Source organism: Hyaena hyaena, unplaced genomic scaffold, assembly GCF_003009895.1.
Source record: "Hyaena hyaena isolate Hyena2069 unplaced genomic scaffold, ASM300989v1 scaffold_536, whole genome shotgun sequence".
NCBI lineage: Eukaryota > Metazoa > Chordata > Mammalia > Carnivora > Hyaenidae > Hyaena > Hyaena hyaena.
The window spans coordinates 176,641-204,124 of record NW_024081168.1 but is presented as its reverse complement, the minus strand read 5'-3'; the positions used below and the strand labels follow the sequence as shown (position 1 = coordinate 204,124).

The window sequence follows — 27,484 nt, the reverse complement described above, 5'->3', positions numbered from 1 at the left end:
TTAACATTCACACATTTATTTCTATCCATATTGTCTCAAAAATTAACAATCTAATAAAGAATAACAATGTCAGTATTTTACTCTGGAATAAAACAGCTGCATGCAATGGATGTCGTCTGATCATATCATGATAGCATTTAAATAAATTTCAATGACTTGATGTTACACAAAGATTTGAAATGACAGGAGATTTTCATTTTAATCTCCAGGAATAAACAGAAAGTCCAGGTACAGTAAGTAGTTAGATTATAAGAAGTACACAATTAAATCTTCAAATACAGGCTTGCTAACCATCTTATCACATCTGGGGGATACTTTATAAAAAGACAAATATAGTAAACAGTTAAATGCTTATTAGTCCCATGCTCTGTGAAAGGACCACCTTGTCCAACAAAAGAAAAACCCCATCACAATAAAAAGATCCAACTGAATTCATGTAATAAGCCTCTTAAGAGGCAAAAGACTTGACAACTAAAGGTATGGTTGACATTTATGACTACACGGCACATTCAAATATGTTTGCATCAGTTGAGTTTTTATGATCTGAACAGCAATTAAATCCAGTCTTTACCTTTCCTATTGCTAAAGAATGACAGTGGAGGTTCAATCTCAGAAGCAGGAGCAGCAAATGATAAGCCACAACAGTAATGATGCACCACATTCCGACAATGATGCACCACATTTGGTAATGAGGCTCACACACTTGAGTTTCATCTAAAGTATGACACTTCTCAATTCCTGGAACAGGGTTTCCTTTATTAAAAATCCCCTTCTCTTATAGTCTTTCTTTCTATAATTAGCCATGTGCCTTTGCAGCAAATCAGGGAAAGCTGTGTTGAGGGTTACAACTTCAAGATAATCATGTCTTCTGCCACAGAAAGCAATGCACTTTTTTGTGCATATATTAAGAAAATATAATTTATGCCATAAAACTGACCATTTTCAGAAAGATAATCTCCATTTTACCCACCTTTATTTAAATAAAATAAAGCCATTCTTCAAGTCACCAAAGACCAACAGGTTAATACACAGAACAAGCTGCCTTAACACGTAATATGTATAACCCCTCTCCCTGCACACACAACCCCTACTCCAGTTGTGGCCTTAAAAATTTCTGACCAAAATATTTAGCCTGAGTAAAATTCAGTAGACAATTCCCTTTTGAGAAATATGATTATTTCTTTAATTTTGCTTTATAACCATTGGGACAGAGTATGAAATCACTTTGGAAGAGAGATGTTTTGGTAAGATGTTAGAAAATTTCAGACAATGGAAATACTTTTGGACCAATCGGAACCAGTTTCAAAATACTTTCTTTACCACTTCAAGAATGTAACATTAGCTTTGTGCGCACAGGGTTTATTTTAAAATTTAGAGGGGAAACTGAAATAAAGATATAACCAAAAAAAGGCTGGGACAGAGGGGACCAACTTTGTAATGCTCTGTAATTTAATATCACTCCAAGAACACATTTGTCCTAGTATTGTTCTTGGTTAAGCTGAGAACGGAGAAAATATGTTTTTAAAATTACATATCTATGTGTAGTCTTTAGATACAAAATGAATAAATATTTCAATTCCGTGATAAAGAAAAAATGTGGAATAAATTCCTATTTTTATAATTAACTGTATATACAATGGATGTTGTCTGCCTGACTCCTAATCTTTTGTCTATTAAGAGTTCTTCAATGTGCAATTTATAGAAGGCAGTAGCTCATATTACCATAAAGGAACCGAGTTTAGCTTAGAAATCAGCATTTCCAGACACTCTGCTCCCTGAAAATCCTTCACACTTGTATGTATAAATAGCTGAGAATACAAGCAGGTGCACATGTGCAGAAAAAGTACTTGTCTAAAGAAGAGCTAATTAGCTTTACAAATAGTCTAAAACTAAGAAAATACATTGCTATTCCCCAACCCGAGAAGCACCATCTAATGAAAACACTGCTAAGCCCACTATGAAAAGGTGGCAGCTGTAAACCCAATTCATCCTATGTCATGCTCTAAGCATCTAGCTGTTCTGTGAACCAGCCAGCAGAACACTAAAATCTCTCTATGTTCACATGGTTAAATGCAGGCTTCTGATTTGGCTTTAGTTTCTAGTTAGAGGCCAGACTACACAGAATAATTCTTTAGAGTTATGCTGTATCCAAACTACCTCATTCTACTGTTAAGAAAAAAGTGCCCATATAATAATATGCATGATGGAACGACCAATCTAAATTTTTGAGGTCTTCCACCTGGATAAGTTCAAGCATTGGTCCACTGAGAGCTTTAATCAAAGGAAAATTACATGGTAACTGTGAACAGCTTGCATATTCAGAGCTGGGGGGGTAAGATTAAAAACTAGAGTATCACTGAAGTGCTATTAAGCATGGCAGAAAGGTGATTATATGGAAAAACTAAAGAAGTCAATTCTTTAGCTGTCCTTTGCTTTTTAAAAAAGCAACAAGGGTAGCATTTTCCCCCGTCAAAATCTGAATACTGGTTAATGCAAGTTTTCTCCTACCCAGTTATGAACCCCCTCCCCAACGTCTGTCATTGCCTTTTTAAGACTAAGAGAGAAATTTAAAAAATGGATATAGACTATCCATTCTTTTTTTATGAAAAGAGAGGCATATTCTAATAGTCATAAGGCAATTGTTTAAGAGCTGCACCTGTACTGGTACTCTCAAAACTGAAAATACAGTTACTAATTCCACTTAACTTGCAGGATGTATCCATGTGCTTCCCAAATCATTGGTTGTCACTCAAATGGACCATGGTGACCCTATCATGCCTTAAGGCAGCACTATACTGTCTATACTATGTATTTTCAAGAAATGACATTAAGAGGAAAAGGACAACCTTTCAAATATCAGTTCCTCACATAAGTGGCGATGGTGCTTTATAGCTCCCTTTTCATCTCCTCACGTACCAAATACCTCCAAAATTAGATAAAAGAGGGCCAGAGGCAAAGCTCCATGGTGAATTGCATCCTTCAGATGAGCTTTCAATTCACTGGTTTTTAATTTCCATTTCCTAATTTACTGAGGAGTGAAGGTGAGAATCATCCAACTGATGACAAAATAGAACAAGAAAACAGGATAAATGGCGAGGGCTTTGCGGTTTGGAGGCTGGCTATCGGCAAGAAAAGCTGTAGAGGCTAAACAAAACAAATGAAACAAAATGGAATCTTTAATATAATAAGATTATCACAACCACTAACAACTACTAAACTTGAATGTGCTTGGCATAGTCTAGAACAAACAATTATACTATAAGTTCAGTTATATTTTATATTCTCAGAGAAAAAGGCATTCTGCAGCATAGTTTCCCAGACAGTTGAGAGCTACTTGTTTCTAGTATTACGTTTTCAACCACTTTACGTGAAAACCTTTCTACAAGGGGTTTCCTACCCTATTCTCAGAAGTTACTGGACTATGCTGAGTAGGCTTATTACAAAGATGTCTAAGGCTAGTTGCTCCTATGGTAAATGACCTCATACTGCTCTGCTTTCTGAGTAAATGTTCTTATTTTTAAGTTATCAGCTCTGTTATGATGCCATCCGTCTTGTCCACCCAGAAAAGGAGATTGATCCTTTTACTCATCAGTGACCACCCTTCATGGAAATCTTTCCTGAACAACCATCTGTTATCCTGCCACCCCAAGCAGATCTGCCCACGCACCTCCTCTATGTCCTCACCATACCCTGCACAGACTTCCATCTTCCACCTGAGATACCTATAGCCCTTAAATGTTTACCTGCCCAGCTGTTCCACTAAGTTAGGAACTCTGAGGATGGAGACTATGCTTAATACAATGCCTAATGTAGAGTTTGTGCTTAAGAAATACTTGCTGAATTAAAAAATGGAATGCTTATAGGAGCCTCTCTCCCTTCTTCTAAGATTCTACTTTCTGAACTGCTATGAGCCTGGACACTGGATATTTAGAATTACAATTATGAAAACTTACCAGACTCTAAGTGAGGGTATGAGGAGTCCTCCCATGGGTAAAGTGCTCAAGCTTAATATACAGTCTCTGTAGTATCACTTCTAGCACTCTTGGACCTTACTTTTGGATTACTTCTTGGATTTTAACCATGGTCCCGAGAAAAGATATGATAATGCACTTAAAAATATGAAGCAGTCTCGGGCACCTGGGGCTAAGTTGGTTAAGCATCCAACTTCAGCTCAGGTCATGATTTCATGGTTTGTGGGTTCGAGCCCCGCACAGGACTCTGTGCTGACAGCTCAGAGCCTGGAGCCTGCTTCAGATTCTGTGTCTCCTTCTCTCTCTGCCCCTCCCCCGCTCATGCTCTCTCTCTCTCTCTCTCTCTCTCTCTCTCTCAAAATGAATATAGTAAAAAAAAAAAAATATGAAGCAGGCTGTCTATCCCCTGAAATAAGAAGTTACCTTCTAGTTGAAGGTAGAATTTTACAAAAATTTGAGGACTGCAAAACCAATGAGCATATAGCATTCACTGCCCCTTGCGGGCTCTTCCTAATCTTTAGCAGAATTTTCTACTGAAGCAGAAAAGTACTATATAATGATACCTAACAACTTATACTGGGAGGTTGTATAGTACATTTCTAAAGAGGTGTGAGATCTGCTTGGGTTTGAAACTTAATTCCCCCATTCACTAGTTATGTGCCTTAGGGCATGTTGCTTAACCTCGCTGTGCCTGTTCCTCATCTGTAAAAATGGGAGTAATATTAATAGTTTTTCTTTATTAGGGCTGTTGTGAGGGTTAAGTCAGACCATATAAACAAAGCACTCACCACAGTGCTTGGTCTGTAATAAGCAATCTATAAATGCTAGCTACTATTTTTATTATGATGAATTTCACAGGAAAAGTCCCAAGTCATTTCCCAAGTCACCTATGCCTCCTATATGCCAGGAACTGAGCTAGGTCTAGTATAATCTCGATTCCCAACCCTATCCATTATTTAAGAATTTTTTAAAAAAAGGATGTGACTGTCCACATCTCAGAACTCAATATACCCAACCTGCATAAGGTGGACACCATCCCCATCAAATGCCTACTCAGAAAAGAGGGTTCTATGAACAACAATGGCAAGAATCATATCACTCATGTATGCCTTAGGAGGTACACTGCTCTTCATCTCGTATTTATCTCTTAACTCATGTCCTTGTCTGTTTTGCTACTATAGAGATAAATAGAGTCTTACCTACTATAGACCAGGCAAACATCAGGATCACCACGAAAAGCCGGACCATGAAGTTTACTGGTCCTTGCTCAGCCAAAAGCACCAACCGGCAAACCAGCATTGCCACTGTCAAGGGAAGTATACAGTAACCCAGCACACAGAGGCTCTGGAAAAAAGATCTAAAAAAATAATATACAACCATAAAGATCATAAATATAGTTGATCTGTATCATGAGATAGTTTCTTACATGGATTTCTATGTAGCATGGATCGTTATCTTCCTCCAAATACATAATACCTATACTTTAACATTGATTTTATGAGGATAGGCTTCTGTATTAATCATATGCTTTCATTTTTCTCTCCCCATACTCTTCTTCCTTTCCTCTCACACTCCTTAAGAGTCAATCAATCATCTAGGATACCAGATGATCTACTCTAATTCCTAGAGACTTCCTTCTCCCACTGAACCTCTAAGATTGTGGTTCTTAATTTTTTCCAGTTTAAAGACTGGAAACGGACATAATATTCTAACACAAAACGGACATAATATTCTAATACAAAAAATTCTCCATATGATTTCAGGAGCTGGAAAGAACATCTGAAGCTTATCAAAGGACTGTAGATAATTTAAGGTAAGTTAATTAAATTATCTCTGTTCAGAGGTTGTAAGAGACTTTTCTGTTTAGCCCTCATTTATATACATTTTTCTTAAAAAAAAAACAAAAAACAAAATAGTCAGACTTCCTTAAAAATCTAAGAGATGCTACTTGCCAAGGGAAAAAGTGCATTTTAATAATACTCACATGTTTCCTCCAAGAAGTTTTGAGTTGAGGGTGATGGTAACTGCACCAAACCAGACAATGACAAAGACTTCTGCAAACTGGGGCCCTCCATCCTTTTCACTATCTACAGAGCTTCTTTGAAGCATTCTGTGACAAGGAAATGGCATGAGAAATGCTTCAGCTTTTATTTAGAACAATAAAGTTAAGGCATGGGTTCTCAAACTTTGAATCAGAGAGTTGTCTGAAATCTCACCTGGAGCTCCGTAATATGTAGGTTGTACGAAAGGAAGATGTCAGACATATTTGGCAAGGCTCCCTTATTTCAAATTCCAAATGCCTCAGGATGACAAGTGCTGCCTCATACGGCCTTGTCAAGATGTTTAGACGATCACTGAAGACCGTTTTGGTTAAGTAGATGTTATAAACTAAAGGGCCAAATGTAGCTCACAGACATGAGGTTGTCAGTCCATACATGGCTTAAGAAGGGTTTAAATCCAAGATGACAGTATTTTAAAGTTGGGAGGTTTTGGGGCACCTGGGTGGCTCAGTTGGTTAAGCGTCCAACTTCCGCTCAGGTCATGATCTCACGGTTCATGGGTTCAAGCCCCGCATCAGGCTCTGTGCTGACAACTAGCTCAGAGCCTGGAGCCTGTTTCGGATTCTGTGTCTCCCTCTTTCTCTGACCCTCCCCTGCTCACACTCTCTCTCTCCCTCAGAAAACAAAACAAAACAAAACAAAAAAAAAACATTAAAGTTGGGAGGTTTCACGTAAAAATATGTATATCTTGGGGCATCTGGGTGGCTCAGTCAGTTGAGCTTCTGACTTCGGCTCAAGTCACGATCTCGTGGTTCGCGGGTTTGGGCCCCACACTGGGCTGTGCACTGACAGCTCAGAGCCTAGAGCCTGCTTCAGATTCTGTCTCCCTCTCTCTCTGCCCCTCCCCCACTTGCACTTTGTCTGTCTCTCTCTCTCTCTTGATCTCTCAAAAAATAAGTAAACATTCAAAAACATATGTATTTCTGGATTTTCTTGAGAAACCAGAAGAATGTCTAACACTGGGCTTACATTCCTACATGGCAACAACTGGAAGCAGTTGACATAGCAGCAGCTCCCTTCACAAGGGGCTTCAGGTCACCGATTCACAATGAATACATTTAGGTTACTTTTCTAGCCATTAGACACATTTGGATGTAATCCTGGGGTTAAGGCTTCCGTTCTGACATTCAAAACTGGAAACAGTCTATATAAGTCTATTTAGCTGTGAACTTTTAAAAATCAAAGCATACAGATTATTACTAAGAGACTTTGCTTTAAAATGGAGTAGTTGAACAGTCACTTAAATGCCCTCTCTTTGCCTAAGAATTTTACAGACGTATACTGTTTTGAACTTTGGACTAGAACACCTGGATTCAGTGTCATTTTTTTTCAGAAAAATAATAAATAACACCAAGCTCACAAGCTCTTTTCATTACATAGTATAGAGATGTCACATAGTAAGTCTTGCCCTTTGTACAGTGTTTGCCAATACAGGCTTTTGTATTCTACAGTTGTACATACTCCATTCTCAGTCCTCACAATCCAATGCAAGGAATGCTGGCACTCATCACTTGTTGTCTGGAATCTCTATTGCTTCAGCACGGTATGATGGAAGAACATCAACTGGCCTCGAAGGCAGATCCAGAAAGTGATCCTAGTTCTGTCACTAGGTACATAAACTAGAGTAAATCACTTGATGTCTTGGGATTCCAGTTTTCCTCTCTGCAAATAAATTCGGTTAAACTACATAATCTCTAATGTTAACCTTTTAAAACTAAAAAAGTACATGCTCAGAGATTCTAATATAAGCCTGTCCATCAAGGCACTGGGTTATTGCTGTTGATGTGGTTATTAAAGGCATAATGGCACTATATGTTATTACCTAAATCACCAAATGTTCAATTTACATTAAAAAATGGGTATGAGAGTCTGGGTGGTTCAGTCATTTAAGCATCCGACTCTTGGTTTCAGCTCAGGTCATGATCCCATAGTTGGTGGGATCGGGCCCCATGAAGCCTGCTTGGGATTCTCTCTCTCCCTCTCTCTCTCTGCCCCTCCCTCTCTCACGCTCTCTTTCCCTCCCTCCATCTCTCTCAAAATAAATAAACTTTAAAATTAAAAAAAAATAGATAGAAAAGCCATTAAGAAACTAGTTGAATATAGAATCATAAAAGGTCAAGCCTGTAAAGGATCCTCAGCCATTTCCTTTTACAGATATGGAAGAGGAGACTCAGAGGGGTTAGGTGGGAAGAGAGGTATAATAATCACAGAGGTAGAGAACGGGCAGTCAAGGAAACCTGAGGTTGAATCCCAGGTCTACCACTATTTGATCTTGGTTCAGTCCTAAATCTCTTTGAACATAAGTTTGTCAAAAAAAACAATTCTTGCTATGAGGGTAAAATAAAAGAAGGTATTTAAAAGTTTTCTGTAAACTGGGAAAAATCATTATACACATTTTAGTTCTAAGCAGCGCAAAATCACTTTGCTGATAGCACAGTCAGGATAAGAACCCAGAACTGAAACCTAATGCAGTATTTTTTTTCCTTGCTGTTGGTTATATTCCCCTCTCCAATGGAACTTCATTCTTCCTTTGTCCTCTCCCTTTACATGCTATGTGTATAGAAAACCTAACACTTTGAAACTTGATCTTGCTTTGAACTGTTCCACTCATCTCTCTAATTTATTCTCATTGTCATTCTCATTCATATTATTTTTTTTTTTTTTTTTTTTTAATATTTTATTTATTTCTAGGAGAGAGACAGCGTGAGCAGGGGAGGGTCAGAGAGAGAGGGAGTCACAGACTGAAACCGGCTCCAGGCTCTGAGCTGGCAGTCAGCACAGAGCCCGATGCGGGGCTCGAACCCACGAACCGCGAGATCATGACCCAAGCGAAAGTTGGACGCTTAACCGACTAAGCCACCCAGGCGCCCCTCATTCATATTATTATTAAGATTTAAAAAGAATATGTTTGCTTGGGGCGCCGGGGTGGCTCAGTCAGTTAAACATCTGACTTCAGTTCAGGTCATGATGTCACAGTTCATGGGTTCAAGTCCCGCATCAGGCTCTGTGTTAACAGCTTAGAGCCTGAAGCCTGCTTCAGATTCTGTGTCTCCCTCTCTCTGCCCCTCCCCTGCTTGCACTCTGTTTCTCTCTCTCAAAACTAAATAAACATTGGGGCGCCTGGGTGGCTTAGTTGGTTAAGCGTCCGACTTTCGCTTAGGTCATGATCTCGCGGTTTGTGGGTTCGAGCCCCGCGTCGGGCTCTGTGCTGACTGCCAGCTCAGAACCTGGAGCCTGTTTCAGTCTGTGACACCCTCTCTCTCTGACCCTCCCCTGCTCACGCTGTCTCTCTCTCTCTCCTAGAAATAAATAAAAATATTTAAAATAAATAAATAAATAAATAAACAAACATTAAAAAATTTTTTTTAAAGAGTTATGTTTGCAAAGAAACATTGCTTAAACCTATATATATTTAATTCACTTAGTTTAATGATGAGGAGTGCGTGAGAGTAAACAAATATCTGTTCAACAGAAATGGCTAAAGCAGACTAAGAAATTGGTAAACAAGTGAGCATAATCTTCACATCTTTAATTTTATCACTCTTTGGTCTGGAAACCTACTTGACTTTTTAGATTTAAATCATAAGGAGTATAATGTGTCACAGAAGTCGTAACTGAAATATTCAATATTTCCCTCAATTTTGAAACTCCACACAAAAATGTATAGTCTATCTCAAATAACAAAAGAAAGGAAATGTAAGTACTTACAATGCAAGTGTCACACAAAGGATCAAAGGGCCCCATAAGTCCCCTACAACGCAAGCAAAAAACAGAAGATTGTTAAGAAACAATCATGTAGTATTTTCTATCTTTATTCCAATATCTGCCTCTCCCACTCTTGGAATTCTGACATCAAGGCTCTCCCTGCCCAAGCCTTCCCACCTCTCTTACCTGTCTACCTGCCCTCCCTGCTCCCTGATTATGTATGCCCTTCTTCATATATCCTTTAAATTCTGTTCCTATATCCCACAAATCCATATCCCACAACTCACCCCTCTCCCATCTACTAAGCCACATTCCAGCATACTATAAAGACCAATGGGCCAGGAGTCAAGAGACTTAGGTGTCCCACCCTCAGAAACACTAGACTCAATTCATCCCACCAAACTGAGACTACAGGAGACAAGGCAAGTATAATCAGGCTCACCTCAAGAAGAATTAAAGCTAAGAAGTGACTTGCTCGAGTTTATATAAATACTTATTAGGTATGGAGGTGGGACCACAACCTAGGTCTTCTGATTCCTACTCCAAAGTTCTTTCCACTCTGCCACATTGCTTCCCTTTTATAATCATTACATTGAGCTAGTATAGAACTGCTGTTCTTATACGTGAAAAAACAACCCAATATTGGTGATTTTATAAGGTTAAACCTTAGCAAATAGCATGAAAGCTTTTTGAAAAGGATAAAAGGCTCTACCAACGTTCTAAGCATAGTGGTTCTCAATTAATAGCTGTTAGGTAATTAATATGCCAACAGTTGAGTTACACCTTAGAGCAAAGTTACCTTCCTCAACAAATATGAAAAAAGATACGTATACCATGTCTAACTTTAACCTCATATGTACGTAACTTTAAAGAAGTATGGATATGTACATACTTACGTTGTTTTATTTTTCACATTATGTAAGTAATTTTGACATCACTGTGGCAAGTTAGGAAGATATTAAAAAATCATAATCCTCCCACTCATAAAATATTGTTGTTCTTGTTAAATTTTTGAACTTATCAATTGAAAAGTTAATTCAAGTACAACTGACTTAATACACTGGCTTTTAAAAAATACACTGAAGTTTTTTAATTTATAAAATTCTATAACTGTATTTTAAAACTTTTATTTTAGTAGAATACACAGATATATCTATATATATAGATCTCTATATATATAGATCTCTATATATATAGAGATCTATATATAAATTTTGTGAGATATAGATCTTTATATATATATATAGATCTATATCTCACAAAATTTACCATTTTAGTCACTCTAAGTGTACAGGCTTTGAGAGTACAGTCATCATTGTACAACCTTCATATTACCCATCTCCAGAACTTTTTCATCTTCCCAAACTAAAACTCCAACCCATGAAATAATATCTCCCCACTTAGCCTCTAGCAATCATCATTTTCCTTTCTATCAATTCAATTACTCTAGGTACCTAATATAAGTTAAAAAATATAATATACACCCTCTTGCAGTGACTGGCTTATTTTACTTAGCACAATGTCTTCTCGGTTCATCCACATTGTAGCCTGTGTCAGAATTTCACTCCTTTTCAAAACTAAGCAATATTCCATTAGTACATGGTATATGACATGGTGTATATACCACAATTTGTTCATCCATCCATCTGTTGATGCCATTTGAAATTGTTTCTACCTTTTGGCTAAGGTGAATGATGCTGCTATGAACATGGGTGTACAGATATCTGTTTGAGTTCCTGCTTTCAATTTTTGGGTATATACTCAGAAGTGGACTTGCTGGATCATATAGTCATTCTATGCTTAATTTTCTGAGGCGTCACCATGCTGTTTTGCATAGCAGCTGTACCATTTTACATTCCCACCAGCAATGCACAATGGTTCCAGTTTCTCCACATTCTCACTAGTAGTTGTTATTTTCTGTTTCTTTCATAATGGTCATCCTAATGGGTGCAAAGTGATATTGGATTGTGAGAGTTTTAAAGATTATTTTTAAGTGGTGAATTTTTTCCTTGCCACTTTGCCAAGGACTGTGCTAACAGGGCAGGGCAGAAGTGCAAACTTGGGCCATCACTTACTCACACTTTGTGCCAGCCTATCTGTGTATCCCCCAAGGTCTGGGAATAGACCTTAACATATGACATAGCTAATAATCATCACTAATCAGCAAGTTAACACATTGGTTCTGCATCGTCACTGAAGCAACCTTGCTCTGAACTGAGCCACAGCAACAATTGAAAGGGTATCTTCACATGTGGGATAGCAGTGGTAGAACGGACAGGGCACTGAACTTGAAAACTGGGTTCTAATTCTGCCTGTGTCATCCTAACCAAACACTCACCTTCTCAGAGACTCGTTTTCTTCATCTATAAAACAGGAGCCATAACTCTTCATAAGGTTGTTGTTAGGATTAAAAAAGAGGTGTGTGTGTGTAGGGGGAGGGCAAGGCATTAGAATAATAGCTACCATTTACGGAGTGCCTACTAAATGTCAGATGTTGTGCAAGGTGGCTGGTATGCATGATCTCTAATCCTCACCAGCAGGTATGTGTTATTAACTCCACTTTAAAAGAGAAAGAAACTTGAGCCTCAGAAAAGTTAATTGTCTTATCCAAGATCACACAGGTAGGGATGGAACCACTAATCAAACCCAGATCTATCCATGCTCTTTCCACCACACAGCAGCAGTAGCCAATCATGTCAGCTCCAATCCACAATGTACTATGTTGAAAAAGATTATGACACTACATCCATATCTCCAGATATGCTGTCATATCTGACATCCCTACATTATAGCTGAAATGCCACCAAAATAGAAGGTACACTCATGTACAAAATCATTTTACTATTCTCACACAACTGATTCAATTTTCCTGATAAAGAGTACCATGAAAATAACACTAAAAGGTCTAACAATTTTAAAAATAAATTCTAAATAAGAGCATATTTACTGCAAACACTGTTTTGATAGAACTCTTGAACAAAAAAAATGCAGTCATCAGACTAAGTAATACTTCTGAAAACAGAAATGTCAATAAAGGTACTAATAATTTTGTTAATCCTTAATGGGCGTTAGCTGTTATTCTCACTTAATATTTAAACATTTTGCCTTTCCCTTGGAGACTGTCAGCTCTTTGGTTGAACAAAGTCCGTATGTGTTTACAACTTCCAGAAATATTTTTTGCAGTGTCCACTATAGCAGGTAAGGATATATAGACTATTTTTATTGATGAAGACAATATATTAAGCAAAATCTTTAAATCTCTGAAATTCCATTTTGAGTTTTTTAATTCTTCCAAAATTTTATGTGCATATTCATTTATATATTTTTTCATCCAGTTTTCTTACTACAGAAATTTAGCCGTATAAAGCGCTTATGATAAGATACAGTGAAAACAGCCAATTCTCCAAAACCTCATATACTTACAATCTCTCAAAAGAGTATTGCTTTTTCTTGGGTACAAAACATGCATGAATTTTTTCCCAACAGCTTTTAGATCACGCATCTGAAAGACATAAACAGCTTGTTACAGTGTCATGACCAAGGTTGCTAAGTAGTCCCCTTACTTAATTTGCTAAAATTTATTTTAATTTCCTGGAAGTCCTTCATTGAATTTTAGAACTACAATTCCAGTTTAACTCCTTCACAATACAAACAAACCACAGAAGGAAGGCTTTTCTATTAACTTTTTATTAACCCCTTAAGCTAACATTTAACTCTTTACCAAAACCACCAGTTCTATTTTGAGTTTTAGCATTGTAAAAGAGAAATACACCCGTCCTAATACCTTAAAGAAATTAAAGTAATAATAGCACTACTAAAAAACAGGTGAAGTCCCAAGGGCCAATTAGCCTGCTTCCTAGCTACCACATTATTCACAATGTTTCCAACTTTCCCAATTTAACTGGCAAATGAAGCCTGGAAGTCAGATTTTTAAGAATCAAGACATTTGAGGAAGAGTATACTAATACAAACATAACCTTTCAAAATACAGTTGAGATAATTCTGTCCTAATTTTTTCACCTAGAAATTTCTTCATGTCATTAAACAGAGCTTTGTAAATACATTTTTAATGGCTGTTCAGTATTCTGCCACATAATTTATTTAACTGATATCCCCTCTGGTGTTCAATTTTTCCCTACTATAAAGACTGCTGGGATGAACATTTTTGTATATTAATATTTTTCTGTATTTTAAAAACATATTTTTTAAAAATTTCCCATATATTCTATGTGGAGCACAATTATCAGCTTAAAAATATTTGAACATCTGAAGATTCTTAACACTGATGATAGCCAAAGTGCTTTCCAAAAAGACTGTACCAATTATTCTCTAAAGGAAAATCTTAAATTTCAATAAACTATATTGAAAATCAGTGAACCAAACAAAAGAAATATTACAAAGTGCTATTAGTTATTTAGTCCCATGATACTGAACAGAAGTTCTCTCAACTAGTCTCACTTACAATTGTATTCTGAACAGATTCATTTAACGTGGAGCTATCAAATTCCCGAATGTGAGTTCTCATAGGAATGGTGATTTCTCCTTCCACGGGGATGTCTTGTGAGATGGATATATCAGAAAGGCCTGCAAACTGAGAAGAGTTGATAAAAAAATTAAAGCCTGTACTCAACTGCAGCATTCTTCAAAGACATCATTTCCTAGTGAGTAGGGACTATGTCTTTTTGTAGGGCTTTATACACTTTTGAAAGCAAGGTATTAGTTTACCAGACAATAAACAATGTGGTTAACTAAAATTCTCAAATGCTTATTTCTTTTAAAGAAGGAGATGGCATTTTATGGGAAAAAAGTATGAAGTAAATGGCACAGACACTTTCTTGCCCTCAACTATTTGGTTTCTTTCACGCATGAAATCTTCACAGGGCACACACAAGCTAGCAAGATTGCAAAGCTATTTAAAAGTGACCTTTCAGCAATCACATCTTTGCACAGCCAAATTCTGTAGCTTTTCTGCTCACTGATAGGCTCTGGTGGCCTCTGCTGGCTAGAAAGGAACATTATGTGAAGCCTAAAGGGAAACCGAGAAGAACAGGGAAATAGCAAAATAAATCTTGATCTATACTCTTTTTACAGGTTATCTGGAAAACCAGATCAAATAATATTTCCAGAGTGAATTACAAGACTAGAAGCTTTTAAACTCTTTTGTTCATCTACCAAATTTGATTACTGTAACTAAAACTCGGGAGTCTTGAAGTTCCTAAGAAAACAAATGTGGTCCCTTCTCCCATGGTTTTTGGCCCAATGGGCAAAATATTTAGAGGGTAGCAGCTGCAGGTAAAGGAAGTACAAGACAGTATACTGAAATTTTAGGAAGAATAAAGTTGTTCAAAGAACTTCTGAAAAATGAATTCTCAAACATGCTTTTAATAAGAAATGTAAATTAAAACTACTCGTAATAAAAATGTTTACCTGTTGAGACTGGCAAAAATCCAACAGTTTGACAACATACTCTGCAGGTGAAACTGTGGGGAAAGAGTATTCACATACTTGTGGTGGGGATGCAAAATAGTACTACATTCTACTGAAGATGAATCTGGCAATACCTAGCAAATTTATATATGGATCACCCACTGACAGCAACGTCACTTTTAGGAGTCTAAAGATAGAGTAGCAAAAACACAAAAGGACATATACACAAAGCTATTTATTACACTGTTACTTGTCAAAGCAAAAACCTGCGAATAACATAAATGGCATCAATAGCTAGTTGAACAAAGTATGGTATCCACATAACGGATAACTGTGCCGCTGTAAGAAGGAATGGGAATATTTCTAAAGAACTATTTATGGGAGGAAAAAAAGAACTATTTCTGGAGTATTAAATAAAAAAAGCAATGTGGAGAAGTCTGTATAATATGCTACCATTCAGATGAGAATGGAGGGGCTACAAAGGGACACACACTCACACCTGAATGTTACCTTCTAAATGTAAGAAATGTGTAAGAAATAAATCATGCAGTATGATTTAAGTCATATATAATGTAAGAAATAAGTCATATGATTTTTTTAGAGCGACTTCCATTAAGGAAAGGAGGGAATAAGGTAGAGGAGATAGAGAAGATAGGTTTCTGCAAATACAAGTTGTTCTATATACAGGACTTGAAGTCATATTAATAGTTCACATAATCATGAAACAAAATTAAAATTTAAAAGAAGCCCAGGGCACCTGAGTGGCTCAGTGGGTTAAGCTGACTTTGATTCAAGTCATGATCTCACAGTTCATGAGTTCAATCAAGCCCCATGCTGGGCTCTGAGCTTTAGCAGAGCCTGGAGCCTGCTTCAGATTCTGTGTCTCCTTTTCTCTGCGCCTCCCCTGCTTGCACTCTGTCTCTTTCTCTCTCTCTCAAAAATAAATAAACATTAAATTTTTTTTGAAAATTTAAAAGAAGTCCTTAAAACTGAAAGAAAAATTAAACAAATGAATCTACTGTATCTTGAATTAAATGCACAACCAGGCAGAGAGCCAACTATTTCAATTGACTTTAGAAAACCGTAATTTGCTTGAATAGAACAATGAGGAAAAGTCAGATAAACTACAAAATCATAACTTTCCTTGAACCCATCAGACAGATGAGGTTGTAGGGCAACCAAGTAGCCTGAATAAAATCTAAGGAAGGAGAGGTGATTCCAGGAAAAGATGGGACATAAGCACTACATTGTACCTTGTAGCAAATATAAGGCATTACACAGATGCCTAAGAATTCAGCTAAAACTTAAAAGGAATCGTCAAAGGCCAAGCATGGACTAGTATATGAGTACAGGGCCTCTGGAAGCATCAGACACAAGGGGAGTTCACACCCACATGCAGGCTCTACACCACAGACTTCCACTGGGTCTTGGTGTTGGGGAGGGGAGCAGCTGCCAATTCTGAGAAAAGCAAAGAGCCCTGCTCAGACCATTCTCTCCTACAGAACAGGAGTCTTAGAGCTACTAGGGGAACTCTGCTGTCTCCAGGGCACAGGTGAAGGCCACTGTGGTTGGGGAAAGGGAAAAAACAAATGTGTCTACTCCTGGGAGAGGGATAGGAAAACATTCTGAAGCCAGACCACTACAGTCTCCTTCATCTGGGGTAGAAACAGAGATACATGGACTACCTAAGGCTGAGGCTAGACCAAAACAGCAAAGAATCCCCCTCTCCCAGGCTAGCAAATATGGAATCAAAACCAAGAGCAGTCTACTGCTAGGGAAGGGGATAGAGGTTGGAAAGAGACCCACTATTTTATGCTAGGGCAAAGGGACATTAAGAAGAACACCAGGAAGATCTAGCACCCATCCTAAGCACAATGTAGTATTAGAGGAATCTGAAGCTGGTGACACACTGAAGGTTCCCATTGCAAGGATAAAACCCAAACACAGTTCAACTCCTGACTAGACTGACTTAATCCCCACAGTAAAAACTTGGCAGAAAAGATGCACTACTTCCAGGCAGTCTCCATTGCTCTACACATGATGGCCAGCATTCAAAAAATTATACCCCCTCCCAATGAAAAAACAACCCACTCTGAGATGACTTAGATGTTAGAATTATCAGAAAAAATTAAGAGGACTATGATTAATATGTTAAAGCCTCTAGTAGAAAAGGTATATGCACAAATGATGGTGAATTCCTGCAAAGAGATGGAAACTTAAGATTCAAATGGTAGGGGCGCCTGGGTGGCTTAGTTGGTTAAGCGTCCGACTTTCGCTTAGGTCATGATCTCTCTGTTCGTGGGTTCGAGCCCCGCGTCGGGCTCTGTGCTGACTGCCAGCTCAGAGCCTGGAGCCTATTTCAGAGTCTGTGTCTCCCTCTCTCTCTGACCCTCCCCTTCTCACGCTGTCTCTCTCTCTCTCTCTCCTAGAAATAAATAACAATATTGAAAAAAAAAAAGATTCAAATGGTAATGCCAGAAATAAATGAACATAGTAACAGATGAAGAATGCCTTCAACAGCTTTATCCATAGACTCAACACAGCCAAAGATAGAAATCAGTGATAGGTCAGTCCAAATTATCCAGACTAAACCAAAAACAGAAGGAAAAAAAATGAAATCATTGTTGTATACCTTAAACTTATACAGTGTTACTATGCCAATTATATCTCAATAAAACTGTAAAAAACAAACAAAACCCAAAACAGAACAAGCATCGAAGAGCTCTGGGTTTAATATGGATATACTTGGAATCCCAGAACAAGAGAGAGAAAAGGTGTCTGAAGAAATATTTGGAAAAAAAATGGCTGAACATTTTCCAAAAATAATAAAAGATATCAACTGATAGATCCAATCCCAGAGAACCCCACTCAAGATACATACCTGAAGACAAAACAAAACCCAAATCCACAAACCCGAACACTGAATTCAAACTACTAAAAACCAAAAATTAAAAAAAATCCTGAAGCCAGCCAGAGTAAAAAAGACACTGCATGCAGAGGAAAAAGATAAGTAACAGACATCTCACCCAAAACTACACAAGCCAGAAAAAAATAGACATTTAGAATGCTGAAAAAAGTCAACCCAGAATTCTAAACCCAGCAAAAACAGCTATCAAAAACGAAGGCAAAATAAAGACTTTTTTCAGACAAGCAAAAATTGAGACATGCACTACAAGAAATGTTAAAGAAAGATCTTCAGGAATGTGGTATATATGTACAATGAAATATAATTCAGCCATCAAAAAGAATGAAATCTTGCCATTTGAAACCATGTGGATGGAGCTAGAGTATACTACGCTAAGTGAAAGAAGTAGTCAGATAAAGACAAATACCATATGATTTCACTCATATGTGGAACTTAAGAAACAATACAAATGAGCAAAGGGAAAAAGAGAGAGAGAGGCAAACCATGAGAGACTCTTTTTAAAGAAATTTTAATGTTTTATTTGTTTTTGAGAGACAGAGAGAGAGAGAGAGACAGAGAGAGACAGAATATGAGCAGCGGAGGAGAGAGAGAGAGGGAGACACAGAATCTGAAGCAGGCTCCAGGCTCTGAGCTGTCAGCTCAGAGCCCAGCATAGGGCTTGATTGAACTCAAGAACCGTGAGATCATGACCTGAGCTGAAGTTGGGCACTTAACCGACTGAGCCATCCAGGCACCCCGAGAGACTCTTAAAGGTAGAAAACAAACTGAGGGTTGATGGAGGGAGGCGGGTGGGAGATGGGCTAGGCAGGTGATAGGTATTAAGGAGGGCACTTGTGATGAGCACTGGGTGTTGTGTGTAAGTGATGAATCACTGAATTCTACTCCTGAAAAAAAAAAAAAAGGAAATACCTTCAGGAATATGATATCAGAAGGAAACCTGGATTGACACAGGAAAAGAAGATCTGCAGAAGCGGTTAAAATGAAGATAAATATAAAAAATATTTTTTCTTATTTTTGATTATTCTAAAAGATGATTCCCTAAAGCAGGGGGTGACCAAACTTTTTCTGTAAAGGGCCCCAAAAGTAAATATTTTAGGCTTTGAGAGCCATGTTGCAACTATTCAACTCTACTGTTATAGCATGAAAGCAGTTCAAGATGATACACAAACAATTAAGTGTGACTTATATTCCAATAAAATCGTATTAATAAAATAGGTAGTGGGCCAGATTTTAAATTCTAAAAATATGACATTTAGGGGCACCTCGGTGGCTCAGTTGGTTAAGCGTCCAACTTCGGTTCAGGTCATGATCTCACAGTTCATGAGTTCAAGCCCCACGTCGGGCTCTGTGCTGACAGCTAGCTCAGAGCCTGGAGGCTGTTTCAGATTCTGTGTCTCCCTCTCTCTCTCTGACCCTCCCCTGTTCACACTGTCTCTCTCTCTCTCTCAGAAATAAATAAAAAACATTAAACTTTTTTTAAAAAATAAGACATTTAGGATAGAATTGGACATTTGAATACTGACAGGATATTTTATAGTAGGGGATTACTAATTTTTTAGATGTACCAATGATATTATAGTTATATTCTTTAAAAACAATCCTTTTCATTTAGAGTTATATAATATCTATTAATATAATGATGCCTGAGATTTGCTTCAAAATAGTATACAAGGGAAGTGACTAGATAGGCCATAAATTGATAATTATTGAAGGTTGGGTACATGAAGGTAGATTTTACCATTGTACTTTTGTATATTTTTAAACTTAATAAATAGTTAAAAAACAAACATTCCTATTTTTAGGGGCCACCTAAGTTCTTTTTTATTCTTGCCCCACCTTCAGCCAAAATAAACCTGAATATAATCAAGCCTCTATATCTTAAGAGTTTACATAAAATATATGGATATAAGAACACACTAAAAATAGTATGAGGATACAATCAGCTAAATACAGAAGGTGGAGAATTCTACAAGACAAATAACTGAATTTAAACAAATAAATAACAAACACAGAAGAACATTTATATAATAAGAGAAACTTAAGAGACTCGTTAACCAAATGCAATTTGCTAACCTTTGGATCCTCATTTGGACAAACTGTAAAAACACATCTTTTTTTTTTTTTTTTATTTCTAGGAGAGAGAGAGAGAGAGACAGCGTGAGAAGGGGAGGGTCAGAGAGAGAGGGAGACACAGACTGAAACAGGCTCCAGGCTCTGAGCTGGCAGTCAGCACAGAGCCTGACGCGGGGCTCGAACCCAAGAACCGTGAGATCATGACCTAAGCGAAAGTTGGACGCTTAACTAAGCCACCCAGGCGCCCCTAAAAACACATCTTTTTAGAAAACTGTGAGATGATGAGCAGAGATTAGATGATATTGAGGAATTATTAGTTTTGTTACTGTGATAACAAAGAAAATGTCCTTAGCTGTTAGAGAAACATACTTAAGTATTTACGGGTAAAGTGATATGTCTAGGATTTGCTTTAAAACACTCAAAAAGATCATGAAAGACAACAAAATACCTTGGATTAAAGATCCAAGGGAATCAAGGGAAAAATAACAACTCAATGCAATGTGAGATCCTGATTAAGACTCTGGAACAAAAAAGGACATTAGTAGAAAACTGATAAAATCCAAATAAGATCTGTAATTTAGTTAACAGCATTATGCCAGTGTTAATTTACTGGCTCTCATCATTTTACTATGGTTATATACATTGGTAACAGTAGAGGAGGCTAGGAGAGGGGCATATAGGAACTCTGTGGCACCTTTTCTGTAAGTATAAAATTAGTTAAAAGTAAAAAGGTTAAAAATCATACTCCAAAGAAAAAGGAACCCTCATGCACTGTTGGTGGGAATGCAAGCTGGTGCAGCCACTGTGGAAAACAGTACAGAAGTTCTTCAAAAAATTAAAAATAGAATTGCCATATGATCAAGTAATTCCACTACTAGGTATTTACCCAATGAAAACCAAAACGCTAATTTGAACAGATATAGGTATCCCTGTGTTTATTGCAGCACTGGTGACAACAGGCAAGATATGGGAGCAACCCAACTGTCCGTCAACTGATGAATGGATAAAGAAGATGTGGTATATATGTACAATGGAATATTATTCAGCTATAAAAAAAGAATGAAATCTTGCCATTTGCAACAACATGCATTGATCTTGAGGATAAGTAATGCTAAGTAAAATAAGTCAGAGAAAGACAAGTACCATATGATTTCACTCATATATGGAATTTAGGAAACAAAAACAAATGAACAAAAAAAAAAGAGACAAAAAAACACAGACTCTTAAATACAGAGAACAAATTTGTGGTTGCCAGAGGTTGGTTGAGGGGATGGGTGAAAAAGATAAAAGGGATTAAAAGTACACATATCGTGACGAGCACTGAGGTGTGTATACAATGGTTGAATCATTATGCTGTATACCTGAAACTATTATAACACTGTATGTTAATTATACTTGAACTTAAAAAATAAATTTAAAAAAGATTAAATTTAAAAAAAATGTGGTAGGGAAGATGAAATAATAGAATTTTGATAAGTGCATACGGTTCATTATACCACTCTTTGTTTACATATTGAAAGCTTCTGTAATAGCCCAAGGGATACAGAAATGCTGAGGCATAGGAGCACATGTACCCCAATGTTCATAGCAGCTCTCTCAACAATAGCTAAAACATGGAAAGAGCCTAAGTGTCCATCAACGGATGAATGGATCAAGAAGATGTGGTTTATCTATACCATGGAATACTACATGGCAATGAGAAACAATGAAATCTGGCCATGTGTAGCAACATGGATGGACCTTGAGGGTGTTATGCTGAGCGAAATAAGTCAGGCAGAGAAGGACAAATACCATATGTTTGCACGTATAGGAGGATTAGGAGGAACTTGACGGAGGACCAAGGGGGAGAAGAAGGGCGGAAATGGTGGGGGAAAGGGAGAGAGGCAAACCATGAGAGACTCTTGAATGCTGACAAAAACTGAGGACTGATGGATGTGGGGGGGAGGGGGGGATGGGCATGAAGGAGGGCACTTTGGGGATGAGCACTGAGTGTTATGTAGAAACTAATTTGACAATAAACTATTTGTAAAAAAAAAAATAAAAAAAAAAATAATAAAAAAAAAAAAAAAAGAAAGCTTCTGTAATAGAACTTTTAAATATATCACTTCTTTGTTTCTGCCATTCCCTCATACTCTCCTTCCTCTCCTCTTCCCTGATTAAATTGCTCTGCACTCACCCACTCCCTTAATCCTTTGTCATTTGGCACTGGCTTCCCCATAACTTTACTGACATGGCTCATAATCAAGAAGTACAGGATCCTATCACCCTCAGAATATTCTTCAGCACTGACCATGTAAACCACCCCTTTTGAAGCTGTATTCTCTCACTACTATGACACTGACATTTCAAGCTCCAGAACTGCTGTTTTAAGTTTTCTCACTGCCTGCAAGGGCTAGGGAAGGCAAGGCAGTACAGAAGGAATGAGCTTTGAAGCCAAGTTGAGCTCTGCTCTCACTTGGAGACAAAGTGCTTTAAGAATTAGGTAACACCAGCATTACACCTAGCACATAGTTGGTCAATGCGCAACATACAGATTTGGAGAGTATTGGTTAAGAGTGCAGAGTGCAGAATTGCTGAAGCCAGACAGCCTGGGTTCAAATACCAGCTTTATCATTTACTACCTATGTGACACCGAGCAGGTTCCTTACTCTGTGTGCCTCAGTTTCCTCATCTGTTAAATTGAGATAACAGTATCATCACAGGGTTGTTGTGAGGAAGAAATGTACTACTATATGTACAGCACTTTAAGTAGGACGCTCACAGCAGGGTCTAGATAAATGTTAGCTCTACTTCAAGATTCCCAGGGAGTCAATTGTAGTTTTGTCACCATTGTATAATAAAGAATTTGGTTAGCTTTTGTCTCCCATTCCTCCAAACCCTGGAAATTTCCCAAATGAGAGTGGTATTTTTGTTATTCATGGTGGGCCATAACAGTTTAGCTAACAGATAAGTCATGATAGTTCCCTAAACAGTTTCTGCTAATGAGATGGCTCAGCATGGAGGCTAATCATTCCAGAAAGACCAAACACAAGATTAGAGGGTTGAAGCTTTGAGTGTGTGATATAAACCTGGCCTCTGGGGTGGGGAGGGGAGGAGCCAATGATCCAGTCAATCATGCCTACATAAAGAAACCCCAATAAAAACTCTGGATACATGAGTGCACTCCCCTGATTGGCAATATTCTGCATATTGTCACACACTGACATCTCAGGGGGTTAATAGGGTCCTGATTCCACAGGGAGAAGACAAGAAAACTTTGTGTTAGGGACCCTTCCAGACTTCATCCTACATATCACCCCCTTTCGCTGGTTTTCATTGCATCCTTTTGCTATAATAAAACTGTAATTTTAAGTATAGTGATGTCCTCAATTCTGTGAATCATTCTAGTGAAGTATGGAGTTTGAGGGGGACCACAGGAACCCCTCTGAAGCCAGTAGTTCAGAATTTAGAGTGGTCCTAGGAACATCCAAACCTGTAACTGGTGCCTGAAATAAGGGTAGCCTTGTAGAAGACTGTATCCTTAACCTGTGGCCTAACTCCAGATAAGTGGTTTTGGAAGTCACTACAGTCACTGAAGTGCCATGTGATTCCCACCCTATTCCCTATCCCAACATTTCCTCAATATCTCTTCTCAGGAGAATGAGAGACATTGTTCAGCAAGCTAAGCTAGGATCTGTGGCATTCTAGCCCCACATAAGACAGAAAGGACTTCCAGGTCCTCAGAGCTAGTGGACCTTTCTCTCTGACTAGCCTCTCAGTGGGGATGGAAGGTGACTTGGATCCCATGTCTCTTCTCGTGCAGGTGAGTTCATGCACATATATGTACATGTGTGCACAGAAACCCACATGCACTCTTCATTGCCTGGCTTGGGTCAATGAGGGGATCAGGTAGAGGCAGGGCCAAAAACATACAGTAAAAGCAGGGATTGCAGCCTTAAGAAAGCAGCTGGGACCAGCTAGGTTATACTATTGATCAAAACCCTGGAGCAAAGAGTCAACAAGTGGAGAAGCATCAAGCAGCAGCCAGCTGAGTCCAAGAGGCTTGGCTCCAAGAAGTGGGGAGGAGGTAGCTAATGGCATGGTCTCCAGCCAGCCCCTTTACCTGGGATCAACATGCTTCCAAGAACCTCAGGCTAAAGCCATTATTATAGCTCTTTTTCCTGCTCCCCAAACAGACAAGCAATAGATAGGCATTACCAAAGACTGTCTTTCCAACTCTATACAAATGACTCCTAAATAAACACCTCTAATCCTGACCTCTTCTGAGTCCTGACGTCCAGGTTTTAGACAAACTGCCTGCCGGATATCTATTGGATGGCTTGCCAATATCTCAAACTAAACATGTCCAAAAGTGATTTAATCAACATTTAGGGTCCTCATCCTTGTCTTACATATATCTGTTCAGGGCATCACTATCCCCCCATTTGTCTACAGCCTTGCTTTTCAAAATGTGGTATTGGGACTCATAGCAATAGCAATAGCAGCAGCAGCAGCAGCAGCAGCAGCAGCAGCAGCGCACCACCACCACCTCCACCACCTCCACCACCTCCTCCTCCTCCTCCACCACCACCACCACCACCTCCACCATCTCCTCCTCCTCCTCCTCCTCCTCCACCACCACCACCACCACCACCTGGAAAAATGTTAGAAACACAGAATGTCAGGTCTCATCTCACACTTACCAAATCAGAATCTGCAATTTAACAAGATTCCCCAGATGGTTGCTATGCACATTGAAGTTTGAAAAACACTGATGTAAGACACATTCTTCCTAGCACTACAAACCCTCAAAGGTCCTGCCTCTCTCAAATCTTCGTGACCCCCACCACTGCTATAGTCCAGGTAGCAATCACTTGTTCCTGGAACTACTGGTTTCACTAGTCTAGATTCCAGACATTCTTCATGGTAACCCTTCCTCTATTATTTTGTCAAAGTCATGATTTTAAGTCCTTCCATTCTCAAAAATTTCCACTGGCTCCTCATTGCCTATTACACCTCCAAGCTCAGTAGTCAATAAGAAGAAATAGCACTTATTGCATGATTATTATGTGCCAGACACTCTACCAAGTGTCTTACATACATTAACTCATTGAATTCACCTAACACCCCTATGAGCATCTTCATTCTACATGGGAAAACTGAGGCACAGAGGTTAAATGACAGAGCTTAAAATCAAATCTAGGCAATTTGACCTCAGCACACAAATTCCTAACCACGGTTCCATACTGCCTTCCTAACTCAGTAGCCTTAACTTTTAAGGCTTACTTCCTAATACTTCTCTGTGCTTTAGCCAAAGTGATCTATCTGTTGTCCTTTAAAGACATTAACAATTCCCCACTTCTGTACATTTGCCCATGAGAGGTTGTGCAGTATTAATGGAAATAATCTGGGCTTCAGAAGCAGACCCAGCTTCAACTTTCAGGCCTGGACACTAACCGGTTCTAAGACCCTAGGGAAATCATCAAACTTCTCTGAGTCTCATCTTCTCATCTGCAAGTAAAACACAGTTTAAAAACCACCTAACTGAAATTAGGTGTGAAATTTAGAAAGTATGTGGAAGATGTCTAATACAATCCTGGCACATAGCAGGTGTTCAATCACTGACAGCTCTTATGGTCACCTGAAATTTCAAATCCTACCCATCCACTGAGGCCCTCTCAAATATAACTTGTACAATGTAGCTCGCTTTGTCACCCCAGCTAGACATGATAGCATCTTCCTTTAAATCTTGTTAATATTTTACGTGTAACTCTCTCTGATTTACTATCTTATCTTAGCATTGCACATTTGTCTTATTAGACTGTAAGCACCAAAAAAGGCAGGCCATCTCTATTTCCTAAAGCAGTTAGCATAGTGCACTGCACATTGTGGGAGTTCAATAAGCATTACTGAATAGAAGTGGATCAGACTTTGAGCAACGAAGGACCAGAACCACTAAATTTAATTGTGGAAAACTTCATAAAAGAGAGGTGTAACAGCAACCAAAAACAGCTAAACACCTGTAACTATCTCACACCAGGCGCTATGTGTATATTACCTCATTGGTACTCTCATTAGTTCTGTGTTGAGTTACTATCCTCATTTTCCAAATGAGGAAACTGGGGTTGAGAGTATTTCCTCAAGGTCACAATTGTTTCATAAGAACTTGGACCTAGTCACTCTCTTTCATTGCTGCATCCTCAGTGCCTAAAGGAGTGCCTGGAACACAACAGATGCTCAAAAAATATCTGTTGAATGAATGAAGAGATGAATAAATAATGCTAGTAAGCAATAGTAAGTAATAAGTAAGTAAGCTGAACTAGAAGCAATTTCTTGTGCTTGATTGAACTCCCAGTTCAATCCTCTGCTAAGTTGCCAATTTAAAACAGAGGAAAAGGATGTACCATTGATTAAACAACTGCTATAGAACTAAACACTGTTTAGAAGAGGGATCTTAGAGCAGAACACTGAATCAATTACACTCCTTAGTTCATGACGCTGATTGTGTTCTGCACTTTACATAAATCATATCATTTCATTTTCCTAAAAGCTCCCTGAGGCATGTATTTTTATAACCATTATACAGATGAAGAAAACACTCTCCATGAAATGATTTGCCCAAACTCTCAAAAGAGGCAGAGTGAGTGGGTGATTCCAGCCCAGGTACGTTTAACTCCAACACCTCTGATCCTAAATACTTGTCCAGGCTTTGGGCTTGTACTTGCAACAGAAATCGTATCGCCTGTAATGACAGGAGCAGGACAGCATCATGAAGAGGACTGCAAGGAGCTGCAACCGGGAGGGCAGGGATGAAACCAAAACTACTGGGGTCACTGAACAAATCAATAATCAAGTTATAACGTCCTATGGGAAGCAATCTCATTAATCCAAGAATGCTGCTACTCCGTCAAGAACTAATGACAGATTTTGATAACATGAAGGACAACAGAACACCTAAATTCTGAAGAAATCACCTAAAGCTCGGCATTTAACACAATGTACTGGACGAGGACTTTGCCTCAGAGTATGGGAAAGCAAAGTGAAAAGGAGTTTCCCAAGAAGGCGTTGAAGGAACGAGGAGAGCAGGGGGAAAGTGGTGAGCCCAAAAAGCAGGTGCAGTGTTGGGGCTGGTTTTGGCATCGGGTGCAGGGCAGGCCTACCGGGAGAAAGGAGTTCCGGCCTTCGCAGGCCAGGAGCCTGTCACCCGACTTCCTTAAGGGCGCTCTGCCACACCCTCAGTCCCGTTCGTCGCAGAACACAAGCTCACCATGGGCCTGGGCGACGCTGTCCCCAGCTCTCCCGAAGACTCTGCCGCTTTCGCCATCTTGGCCCTCCTTCTCCCG

At 38.6% G+C, this 27,484-nt stretch overlaps 1 protein-coding gene across 2 annotated transcripts; it reads right to left on the bottom strand.

The window, feature by feature from the left end:
* Positions 1-27,484, bottom strand: YIPF6 (Yip1 domain family member 6). 2 transcript variants are annotated; one of them, XM_039255636.1, is made up of 7 exons: positions 27,409-27,484; positions 14,199-14,327; positions 13,160-13,238; positions 9,740-9,782; positions 5,956-6,081; positions 5,171-5,328; positions 1-3,144 (listed from the first exon to the last, which is right to left on the bottom strand). In XM_039255636.1, the coding sequence occupies exons 1-7, from the start codon at positions 27,463-27,465 to the stop codon at positions 3,026-3,028; spliced, it is 711 nt and encodes a 236-aa protein (XP_039111567.1). In that variant the 5' UTR covers positions 27,466-27,484; the 3' UTR covers positions 1-3,025. The 2 variants fall into 2 exon arrangements, with proteins under 2 accessions (XP_039111567.1, XP_039111568.1); XM_039255637.1 differs by lacking the exon at positions 27,409-27,484 and adding an exon at positions 27,302-27,402.